Raw genomic sequence first — 12,839 nt, forward strand, 5'->3', positions numbered from 1 at the left:
ATAGAGGGGTTTTAATTTTAAATAATAATGGCAAAGGCCGAGTTTATTAATAATAATAATAATAAATAAGGGTTGGTAGGACAGATTACCTGGTTTGCACAATAGCGGGGGAGCGCGACTTCGTATCGAGAGATAGAAGAGACGAGAATAAGTAAGTGTAAACGATCATAACATGAAGGAAGGTGGAGGCTTTGGCGCCATTCGCCAGTCGTTGAAATCTGTTGACATTGACGTTGACAGATCTAAACGAGGTTAACCCTTTAAGGACTCAAATGTGTTAACCCATTGTTAACAAACAATAATTTAAATCTAAATTATTCATGTCGGCCACCTTACAACACATTGCGATGTTGTAACTAAAATACAATACATATGTAAATATTTTCAATTCAATTATTTTTTTTGCTTGTTTTATTTTTTTCCAATTCATTCTATTTTTTCAAAAAACATGTTAGTAACACTAGATGTTACATATGCCCGACAACACACATCCAAAAATGGTATAGTGGGCTATCGGCAACCCTGGCGTCGCTTGCACTCGATGAGTTATTACCCTGGCATAAACTTCCGGCCCGAGTACCAAGGCCACCCGACCAGGCCTATTAAAATCGGGATCTGCCAATGGAAGACCTAAAAATGAGTCATGAATGCGCTCTGGGATTGCCGGGGTAGGCGTAAGCGCATGGTCCAAATTGGTCACCACAGCCACAATTGAAATGGACTGACTCCGGTCATAGATCGAACTAACGGTCAGGCGACATATTTGGCTACCTTCGATCATTGAAGTAGGGAGTCGAAGACTATGCGCCAGAGAGGAACATATCTGACTCTGCCTACTGCATTGGTCCAAAACCGCCCTCACAATAGTGGGCCGATCGGACGACACAATCTTGACTATCAAAGTCGGGGATAGGCAGATACCTGTCTGGAGGGACAACAAGCCGACCAATCCTGTCTGCGAGGGGGGTGCGTTATCAGACGGACGACTATACGGACTGTTACGTGGCCGATATCTATAATCGGTCTGCGGACGACGCTGACGATTATTTGTGGGTTTAACCACGGTCTTCGCATCTTCATGAAGGAGCGTGTGGTGTTCTCCATTGCATACGGCACATTTTCTTTTGCTTCGGCAGTCCCTAGCTTGGTGCGATTTAGATAAACACCGTGTGGCCCCAGCCTGATGCACAATGATATCAATTAATTGTGGCACACGATTTCTTTATAAAAAGACAATGTATTTTATTAATGTAGAAAATTGGAATGAATGACTGAATACGTATTTTCAATATTCAAACTCAAAACTTATAAAAGTCAAAACAATGTGAACTACGATATAAATAATTTATTGTAAAGTAACATATAGTGTACCTACATCACTCCCCCTCCTGAAGCATCAATGTCCAACAAATTAAAAGTTACTCGCTTTACTCTTTTGTCCTCATTTTGGGACTCGGTGGTCTCGACAAATGCAGGTTTAATTCTATCTATCGAAATAGTTCTAATATTTCCATTTCTTATCTCTTTCTATAACATTGTATGTGCCCTCATATGGTTGCTGCAAAGATCGCCCATTTTCTACGCGTACAAATGCATATTTACAACTAGAAAGATCTTTGGATATATATACCCCTTTAGTTGTGTTCTTGTGATGCGATAAATTGGATCGAATGTCTTTGAAATAACCCTTCAATTTATCCACCAATTCAGAGTTGTAATCGATTGTACTTGGAACTACTAACTCACCAGGTAAACGTACGTCCTGTCCATACACCATCTGAGCAGGAGTATGGCCTAAATCCTCCTTTAATGTACACCTTAGCCCTAACAACACCATCGGAAGCACCTCGAGCCAATTTGCTTGCTGATTGCTTGCCATAATTGCAGCTTTAAACTGCCTATGAAACCGCTCAACCATGCCATTTGCTTGGGGATGATATGCAGAAGTTGTAATTCTGTGGCTGCCGAGTAACCGGGTTAATTCCGTAAACATCTTTGATGTGAACTGCGTTCCTCCGTCAGTTGTTATAGTGAGTGGCACCCCAAAACGAGACACGTATCTAGAAAATAAAGTCCGAGCGACTGTTTCAGCCGTAATATCCCTAAGTGGGTATGCTTCTGGCCAAGGTGTGTACCTATCAATGACAGTCAGTAGATATCGATGACCGCGTGAAGGTGGCAATGGTCCTACAATATCAACATGTATATGCTCAAACCTGCCCTTCGGAATATCTATTTTCATTACAGGAGATTTTGTGTGCCTAGTTGTCTTCGATTTCTGACAACCAATACAATCTCTAGCCCAAACATTAATTTCCTTGCTCATACCTGGCCAGTAATATCTCTTACAAATTATCCGACGACTAGTTCTAACACCTGGATGGGAAACAGAATGCAACTTTTCGAACACCACTCTACGCATTGTTAGTGGAATATACGGTCACGGTGTCTCTTGTGACCCTTCGCACCAAAGATTAATATTAAACAACGGAATTTCGATTAGCTTTAAATTATGGAATGTATCCTTATTTTGCAAGATCTCTGTCAGCTTGTCATCTTTTTGTTGTTCTGCACTCAATAATTTTAAATTCAACTCCGAGCTATTCAGGACCTCAACCTCAAACGACCTTGAAAGCGTATCAGCTACGACGTTGGAAGCTCCTCGAACGTATTGAATATCATTCGTAAATTGTGAAATGTATTCTAATTGTCGGATCTGTCGTGGACTTCGTTCTGTCTTTGACTCCATAGCACGTATCAGTGGTTTATGGTCTGTAAACACTGTAAAACATCTTCCTTCAAGCATATACCTAAAATGCTTTATGTTGTCATGAATCGCCAGTAACTCGCGATCAAAAGCACTATATTTCGATTCTGTAGGGGACAGTTTCCGTGAAAAGAACGCCAACGGCTCCGTTACACTACCACGTACCTGCTGTAGGACCCCTCCGATTGCAGTACAAGACGCATCGACCGTCAACGTTAGTTTTGACTTACCATCAAAGTGACTCAACATAATTCGAGATGCGAAAGCTTTTTTTAATGTCGACGAAGGCTTTTTCAGCCTTGTCATCCCATGTTAAAATTTTCTTCTTATCATTGAAAGCGCAATTTATCATATCATGTATAGGACCCGACATTTCCGCCAGTCCGGGAATGTACCTATGATAATAATTGACCATACCCATAAATTTTTGCATAAGCTTAACTGTAGTCGGTTTCTCAAAATCTCGAATGGCAGAGACCTTATCATCTGTTAGTCTAATTCCTTCCTCTGAAACATTATGTCCCAGAAAATCAATATTTGTTGCGCCGAATGTACACTTCCCTGTCTTAATGTTTAACCCATATTCCTGTAGCCTAGTAAATATCACTCTGAGGTGACGTACATGTTCCTCTTCATTTTCGCTAAAAACTAATACATCGTCTATGTAAACAAATACAAAGTCCAGACCTTTGAACACCTCGTTAATAAAACGTTGAAAGGTTTGAGATGAGTTCCTCAACCCAAAGGGCATTCGAACAAATTCAAACATACCGAAGGGTGTTGTAATCGCTGTCTTGTGTACATCTTCTGGTGCCATTGGAATCTGATGATAAGCACGAACTAAGTCTAACTTTGAAAACACTCGTTTCCCCTTCATATTCATATTTAAGTCGTGTATGTGTGGTATAGGATATCTGTCTGGGACTGTGACCGCGTTTAACTGCCTAAAGTCTCCACAAGGCCGCCAATCATCTGGGTCCTTTTTTGGGACTAGATGCAGAGCAGATGCTACGCTCGAGTCCGAGGGTCTGCAAATCCCGCATTTGACTAAATATTCAAATTCTGATTTAGCCACTTTATATTTCATAGGATCCAGACGCCTAGGCTTTGTATAGGGCAATGTGCCATTAGTCACTATTCTATGTACAGTCGAATGTTTCACTGGTTTCGTGTAATCTGGTTCCGACGTCAATGAGGGGAATTCATTCAGTAAGTTAGTATATTGATTTTGGTAAGCAAAGATCTTTGGCAACTGAATACTACATAGTTGTGAACATGCAGACACTTTCAAGTTTGTTATAGGGTCCACCAAACTCTTATTCCGAATATCTACCAATAATCCGTATTTGTGAAGGAAGTCTGCTCCAATTATCGGCCTACTAATATTTGCTAATGTGAACGCGAACTGAAAATCACGACGCATACGTCTGGATTGTTGTCCCATTGGCAGCTGTCAGGACCACATCTGATACTCTCTTATAATTTCTAAATTTCGATGCCGGCAAAATTGATATATCAGCCCCGCTATCCACTAAAAATTTTAATTTATTCGATTTGTCGTACACAAATAGGCGACGTGTTGATATTTCTGCGCACCCATTGCCCGTCGCTTTTACAATGGGCCTAATTAGTTTTTTGAACCATGGTTTTCATAATACGAGCAAGGCTGTTCACAATTTCTAGCATCCTTGCCGAATCTGTAATGGAACCTACACAGCCAATTCCTTTTTTTATTTCCCGATCGTGACATCCTTCCACTAAATCTTTCTCTTCTATCTCGATCTTGCATCTCTCGAACTGTCGTTTCATTGCAGAAACCTCCAATGAAAGTTTGTCAAATCCTTAGCAAATATTACTAGTAGCTTGAACTAGACCCTCTACCACTTTACCCATGTCTGGAATTAACGTCTTTTCCGACGATGCAGATACTCCTAGTGCAGATAATTCATCCCTCTGTAGAACTTCCCAAATATTATCCGCTGTCTGAATAAGCTGATTCGTGTCAGTAATATTTGATCCCATCAATGCAACATAAAGATTTTTTGGCAATCTTCGTATCCATATTCTTTTCAAAACGTCCTGACTAAACTGTGTGCCCGCCATTAGTGACATAGGTCTATACAATTCGGATGGCTTCTGGTCTCCCATTTCTAAATCAAATAGAATTTTGTCGATGCGTTTACTCTCGCTTAAAGTATGTCGTTTTATCAATACATCCTTTAAATCTTCATAGCTGTTGTTATTTCTCGAGTTGCGAATAACATCTAAAACAGACATTATCACTTCCTGAGGTAAAGCTGTAACAACATACTCATATTTAGTTTTATCCAAAGTGATCCCTTTAGTTGCGAATTGCATCTCAGCATGAATAAACCATGCCTCTGGACAATTTGTCCAAAACCCCGGAAGTTTTATAGAAGCGGCAGAAACCTCAAACCCACTCGATTGGTTCGTCATACTAGAACTATTCGATGACACCGACTGTGCATTCGAATTAGAAGCTAATGTACCGTCGTTAGCCGTTGAATTATTTTCGTTCGGACCCCGACCTACTTGTTGTGGTGACCTTAACATGTTGATACTTCGGAGAAGGAGTTTACACAATAATTTGGAAATGAATATGTAATGGACAAATAGAAATAATAATGATACTAATAATAATTATAATCCATGTAATTACTACGTATCATAACTAATAATACTGTGCTTGCCTCCAGATTCTACAAAATTACGTATGGTAGATGGTTGATACGCTTGGTGGTCCTATTCCAATGATATAAATATCCTTATCCGCTTTCAAATATCTTTCCAAGAGGTGTGTTGATGACTCGTTCACAGAATGATGTTCCTTTAACTGGAATTCTCACAATTCATTAACTTTCTTCAGTTGATGCTACATGTAGTGAGTATCCTTCGAATTTTCCACAGAATTTTCTTCTTTACAAAACGATATTCCTTAGAGGTGTATTGGTTCCTTCACAAGGTTATATTTCTTGAATCATTCATTCACCATTCATAGACTTACGCCAATTGACGTTGAATGTGTCGGCTATCCTTTGGAATTTTCGCAGGACATGCAATTTCAAAATTATCGATCCGTTCTCTATAAAACACAATTTTAAATCGCAGCCAATATCCTCGATTTGTTTTCCATAAAATTTGGGTATTCAGGACTATTAAAATGTTCACAGGATTGCTTTTTTAAAAAGGACGAAAGCAGGATCGCCAATTGTGCCCCCAGCCTGATGCACAATGATATCAATTAATTGTGGCACACGATTTCTTTATAAAAAGACAATGTATTTTATTAATGAACAAAATTGGAATGAATGACTGAATACAAATTTTTCATATTCAAACTCAAAACTTATAAAAGTCAAAACAATGTGAACTACGATATAAATAATTTATTGTAAAGTAACATATAGTGTACCTACAACCGTACGCAGTCATTATATTTTACGACAATGCGACGTCGCATGTCAACATTCATAACCCGGAAGTCACTACATCTATCCAGCGGGTGCATGCGATCACAAAGGCGACATTTGTGTGAGGCCGCAGATGCAACTTTATGGGTTTCGGACCTTAAGCATTTGGCCGACTCCTCCGAATGAGGTGTGGCAACCGGAGCTGCAGATGGACCCGAAGATCCGGACTCGGTTCGTATGGTATCAATTTGGGGGGGTGACGCAGGGACCGGAGCCGCAGATGATCCCACAGAGATGGATTCGGACTCGGTTTGCATGGTGTCGCTGGTAGAAGCGGGGGCCGCAGATGAATCCTCATCATTGCACTCGGACCCGGGCTCGGATATTTTTACAGCCGCGATTGGCTCAACAAGGGCTTCTTCCACTGCAGCCGACGACATTCCAGTTTGGGGATCGGTGGGGCGAGTTTCCATAACAATACTGTCATCAACGTTCAAAAGTTCGTCTTCCGAATAGATTTTCATCGACATACTATATAACGAGAAGAGAACCATATTATTCGATTGCGAGGGTGTGGCCGGTCAGAACGACCAATTTTGTAATGGGCCGTCTTACAACGCCGTTTTCGGTTCGAACGTCCGCGACTCGAACGTGCCCGTCGGTGCCCGGAAAAACATTTTCGATACGCCCTAATTTCCACGACGTGGTCGGAAGCTGATCATGACGAAGAACAACTAGATCGTCTATCGCTATTTCTCGTTGTGGAAATTTCCACTTATATCTCATTTGCAAATGCTTGAGATATTCATCTTTCCACCTCAAACTAAACTGGTGGGCAAGGTCCTGAACTTTCCTAAACCGATTGACTAGACTTAATGGTTGCTCTGTGATGAGAGGTTCAGGCGGGGCTAACAAGGGGGCACCAATCAAGAAATGACCTGGCGTTAGTGCCACTATTTCGTCTGGACTGTCCGACATTGGACATAAAGGACGAGAATTAAGGCACGCTTCGATCTTAGCCAATACCGTTGCTAATTCCTCAAACGTGAATTTTAAATTTCGAGATTGCTTTCGAAAATGTAACTTGAAGCTCTTGACTCCTGGTTCCCATAACCCTCCCATATGAGGGGCACCAGCAGGTATAAAATGCCACGATAAGCCCTGGTCTGATAAAGACGAAGAGACGGAGTCAGCGCTTTTGCGGAGGAAATCTTTAAAATTCCTTTGAAGATCTCGCGAAGCTCCAACAAAATTTGTTCCATTATCCGAAAAAATGGAATGGGGACAACAACGCCGAGCAATAAATCTATGTAACGCAGCCATAAAATTAGCAGTCGACAAATCGGACACTGCTTCCAAATGAATTGCCTTTGTAGAGAAACACAAAAAGACACATACATAGCCCTTGGTGATTTTACAAGAGCGACCTAGATAAGATTTTACATCAAACGGACCTGCGAAGTCCATGCCAGTATTGGTAAAAGGCCGATTAAGAGTTGTTCTCTCTGGGGGAAGGGCAGCCATAAAATTATTGCAAGCCCGTTTCTTCAACAAAAGGCACACTTTGCAACGCCGAACAAACAACCGAACCAAATTTTTCATACGAGGAATCCAATATTCCAATCTCAATTAACGCATCATTAACTGAATATCACCATGAACACATTTTTGGTGAATATATTCTACCAACCGTAGAGCAAAGGCACTCCTATAGGGGACAATAATAGGATTACGTTCCGAAGTGTAGTCGAATTTACCAGTCTACCATTCATTCGCATGACGCCATTGTCATCTACGGAAGGATTTAGAGGAGCCAACAAACTCTTACTATCTAACGGCTTCTTGTCTAACAAATTCTTATAATCGTTGGCGAAATATATATTTTGAGCAGTAATTGCACAATAATTACGTGCGTCAATAATATCTGCCGAAGAAATGCGTGTAGAAGGATAGTAGTAATGGTTTCTATACCGGGGATGCGTTTGACGAATGAATCTAAACGCGTATACAATGAAGTGAAGAGCTCTACGCAAACAAGAAAAATCTTCCAAAATCTCTTTAAATGTCGACGGAAAAAAAGAGAAGTGACATTTAATAGGGCGCATTTCCATTTCAGTACTAATCGGAGCCAGATCACGAATAGACCATTCCGATTTAGTTTTACCTAGCCAACTAGGGCCGTTCCACCATAGGGGGGAGGCAAACAATTCTACCGGAGACAAACCCCGACTTCCTAAATCCGCGGGGTTATCTTCTGATTTGACATGGTACCAATTGTAATTGCCAACATTTTCTTGGATTCGACACACCCTATTGGCTACAAATGTCGTCCAAGTAAAGTGGGTTCTTTTCAACCAAGCAAGAACTATCGTCGAATCTGTCCAACAATTAATTTGATTAAATTCCAGATCTATTTCCCGCTCAATGGTTTTCAATAGATCTGATGCTAAGACTGCTCCACAAAGTTCCAATCGAGGCAGCGAAATTGATTTCAACGGGGCGACTTTTGTTTTGCACGATAGCAAATTAACGAAAATGTTTCCATATGGGGACTCGACACGTATATAGACTACCCCCGCGTATGCCTTTTCCGAGGCAGCGGCAAAGACATGAAGTTCAGCAGAAAATCCTGGAACATATTGAACCCATCTAGGTATCCTAATCGAGTTAACATGGGGATATGTTTCAACAAAACTTCTCCATTCAGCCTCAGTAGCTGCCAGAAGTGGATCGTCCCAACCAATGTTGTCCAGCCAAATCTTCTGCATGATCATTTTCGCCCTAACAATCACAGGGGCCAACCAACCGACGGGGTCAAACAATTTTGCAATTGCCGAAAGAACTTCCCTTTTAGTGAAGGGTTTATTGACAATAGGACTAACTTCGAAGAATAAACAATCTAAACGCGCATTCCACCTAATGCCCAAGGGTTTAGAACTACTAGCTTCTACAAACGATAAAAGTTGAGCATCTACCAAATGCTCAGGGGGGAAACGATCCAAAATAGCTCTACTATTCGCTGTCCATTTTCTCAGCTCGAACTTTGCCGACGGTAGTGCCCTAATCAACTGGTCCCTAGCTGCCAATGCAGTCTCGATGTCGTGAGCTCCCGCTAAAACGTCATCAATGTACATACATTTTCGCAATATATGCGCCGCGAGGGGAAACTCTGACTCAGTATCATCTGCCAGTTGAAGAAGCGTCCTAATCGCTAAGTATGGTGCACAATTTACACCGAACGTCACTGTATGTAGTTCATAGTCTTGGACTTGTTTTGTTTGTTGAATCCCGATACAAAATTCTCTGAAGAGGCGAATGCTTTGAATCCACACGAACTTGGCTATACATTTGAGTAATGTCCGAGTTAAACACGAATTTGAAGATACACCAACGGAGGATCAAAAGAACTAAATCTTGCTGTAGCGTTGGACCAACGTGCAATATGTCGTTAAGACTCTGCCCATTCGAAGTTTTATTTGAGGCATTAAACACTACTCTAAGTTTCGTGGTCGGTTTTTCAAGGTTTATCACGGGGTGTGGGGGTAGATAACACGAAAGGACATCCATTGAAGTATTTGCGGATACCGGCCTCATGTGGTCAATTTCCAAATATTCCGATAATACTTGGTCGTAAACTAGTTTTATTTCAGGCTTTTTCATTAAAGAATTCTCGTTCCGAAAATATTGTTTGAGGACGTTCGTGCGAGACTCTCCCAAGTACCCGATAGCGCTTATCTCAGATTTAATCGGCAGCGTAACAATATACCTACCCTCTGAGTCCCTACGAGTAGTTCGGACGTAATTCTCCTCACAAAAACGGTCCGATGGGGATAATATTTTGCGTTTGGGAGTCTCCTCGATTTCCCAGAATCTCAAGAGGGTCTGGTTGATTTTGTCTTCCTCTGCTACCTCAACAGTAGTGGCAAAAGTTCGAACTTGTGCTGCAGGGACAGGACCCGTAACAAGCCAGCCAAATACAGTATTTTGAGCCAGTAGTGCTCCACACAAAATGGGACGACAACCATCTAGCAATGTCAGAATTAACTATAAAAGAGGGGAGATTTCCTTAAATGGTACGCAAAACTAAAACGTTGGCTTCTAATTCCAGAGAAGGGTCGAAGGGACTGCTAATTTAAATACGACAAGTTTTACTAGCAGTGGCCGAGAGTGAACAATTAACTCCTGAAATTACAGCATTCACAGAACGAACAGGAAGCTTCAAACGAGTTTGGAGTCGCTCGGAAATAAAGGAGGACTCTGAAGCAGGATCTATCAACGCCCTAGCAGGGTACGAAACACCTAGATGAACAATATTCACCATTGCGGTACCTAAAAGTACAGCTTTGTTCTGCGCGGCGTGAAACACTTGTCGGGGCAAGCAACCAGCGGACGTGGATGGTGCGCAATTTTCCGAATTAGGGGGGACAGTCGAAGAAGTAGTACTAGAATTTTGGGGGACTAGCCAGGTGGAAGTGCGAGTTGAATTATACGATGTAATATCCTCCCGATGCTACAAAGTATGGTGGGGTCTTATTACACTTCGAACACCGACGTTTGCTATCACAATTCTTTACTTTATGATCGTTCATAAGACAATTAATACAAAGATGATGCCGTTTCATCACTTTGTACCGATCTGCGGGTTTAAGACTATTAAAGCGGGGACAGTCATAAAATTTATGACGCTGATTTTGACAAATTATACAATTTGAACCTTTCGAAGCGCGGGGAGAACGCGGTGGCTCTGAAACTCTGGTATTCGGATGATGCGCTTGAACTTTACTATTATTTGACCGCTTAGACAGATCTGTACCACGCATATCATGAAGGCACATGAGCACACGAATTCGCTCAGTGAGGAAGGCATCCAAGTCTTTCCATGACGAAAGAGAGGATTTGTCTTTAACACTCTGCTCCCAAAGAGTCTGAGTAATTTTTGGCAATCTCTGGAGACACAAAAATACTAATATCGGATCCCAATTTTCCGTATTGACATCATACACGGACATCGACGATAGGCATCCATTGATACCAAGTTGGATCGACTTTAATCCCGAACTAGTCTCACTATAGAGGACCGGAATATCAAACAAAACTTTCAATTGGTTGTGAACCAGAAGCCGGGGATTATCATATGTTTCGACTAGTGCCTTCCACGTGAGCTCGAAACTACGATTAATTAAGGGGAACCTCGATACAATCTCGCGAGCTTCACCAGAAGTCTTCCTAACGAGATGATAAAGTTTTTCTACGTCGGTAAGACGACCATTAACAATATATATAGCCGTAAACAAATCCCTAAAGGTTGGCCACGAATGAAAATCGCCTTCAAAATGTCCGTATCGCACGGCGGTAGGGCAAGGTTGTGGACACAATGATTTTCGTGAGAAGCATGAGTCGAAGAACTCAAATTGTTGCGCGTTGCTTGCGGGTTTTCTTTAGGCGACTTAGCTAAATTCTCTCCTGGCGTTTCTATCAACGAAGCAACCGAACCACAAATACTACCATTAATAGAGGAGGTACGATATTTCTTAAATTGCCCTAGTTTCCTATTAATTGCTGACTGGCAGTCGACATAAATTTGAAATGACGAATTGTACTTCTGATCGACTGCATCGATAACCTCTTTCGTCGTCTCTACTGACGACATCATATAATCACAGCACCTTTCAAATTTTTCCTGTGCTTGTGTCCAAAGTTTTTCTAATGCACTATGATGAGACTGTAGCGCATGAATATCAAGCTGCTCATCACGCATCGTATTGAAACGGGCATTAAACTGGATGACCGCATTCGAAGTTCTAGTGAACATATCTATTGGGGTGAATGGCATTTTGAACAAGTTTCCCGAAATCTGTACTACAACAAGCAAGAAGGGAAGGACTATTTGCTCTTATAATGTATCCAAAAACCAAGAAGTAAACTGATTCTACTTCGCACGATATACGAAGAAACCACAAAAAGACCAAAAAGTTTTCCACAAACTCCAAAAGTTTCAAAAAATCGACCGAATTTTCAAAGGTCCAAGAAAATTACCAAAAGCTTCCGAAAATCTAACGAAACCGCACTATAGGGCCAAAGAAATCGAAAATGTTCGCGAAATAAATGCCTTGAACCTCTCACACAATAGTGAAATATCAAACAATTGGTTTATAATCATCAAAATTATAATCTGCGATGAGATATTTAGCAACCAAATGCAAAGATACGACGCAAAATATGTGAAAAATATCAAATAATTAATAAAGATTTCAAATATATATATATAAAATATCAGAAAATATATAAAAATGGTTAAATTTTTATTAAATTGTGTATTTTTCCCGGTAGTTTTCCAAAAACCGTATTTTCGCGCACAAAAAATTCAAAATATTTTAGTTTTTATAATTTTCTACCGAAAATATTGAGATTTTGTAACTTTTATTTCCACAGTTACCCTACTATTTACGCAATCGAACCACCGAATGTAGGCGTATTTTCCAAAAATACCTATTAAAAAATAAAAGTTTTAATCAAAAATCTCCAAGAGTAATTAGAAATTTCAAATTCTTCACGAAAAATATCAATTTTAACACTTTTTTATTTACAAAATGGTATTGACCGATCGTAGGGTGTACGCGTTATTAATTTTTTTCAAAAAC

General features: G+C 40.6%; 1 protein-coding gene across 1 annotated transcript; it reads right to left on the reverse strand.

The window, feature by feature from the left end:
• Nucleotides 1-4,609: 4,609 nt before the first annotated feature.
• Nucleotides 4,610-5,341, reverse strand: LOC141400512 (uncharacterized). The gene has a single exon (XM_073979713.1). The coding sequence runs from the start codon at nt 5,339-5,341 to the stop codon at nt 4,610-4,612; it is 732 nt and encodes a 243-aa protein (XP_073835814.1).
• Nucleotides 5,342-12,839: the final 7,498 nt, after the last annotated feature.

Source organism: Musca autumnalis, unplaced genomic scaffold, assembly GCF_047663935.1.
Source record: "Musca autumnalis isolate F117 unplaced genomic scaffold, ASM4766393v1 scaffold_32, whole genome shotgun sequence".
NCBI lineage: Eukaryota > Metazoa > Arthropoda > Insecta > Diptera > Muscidae > Musca > Musca autumnalis.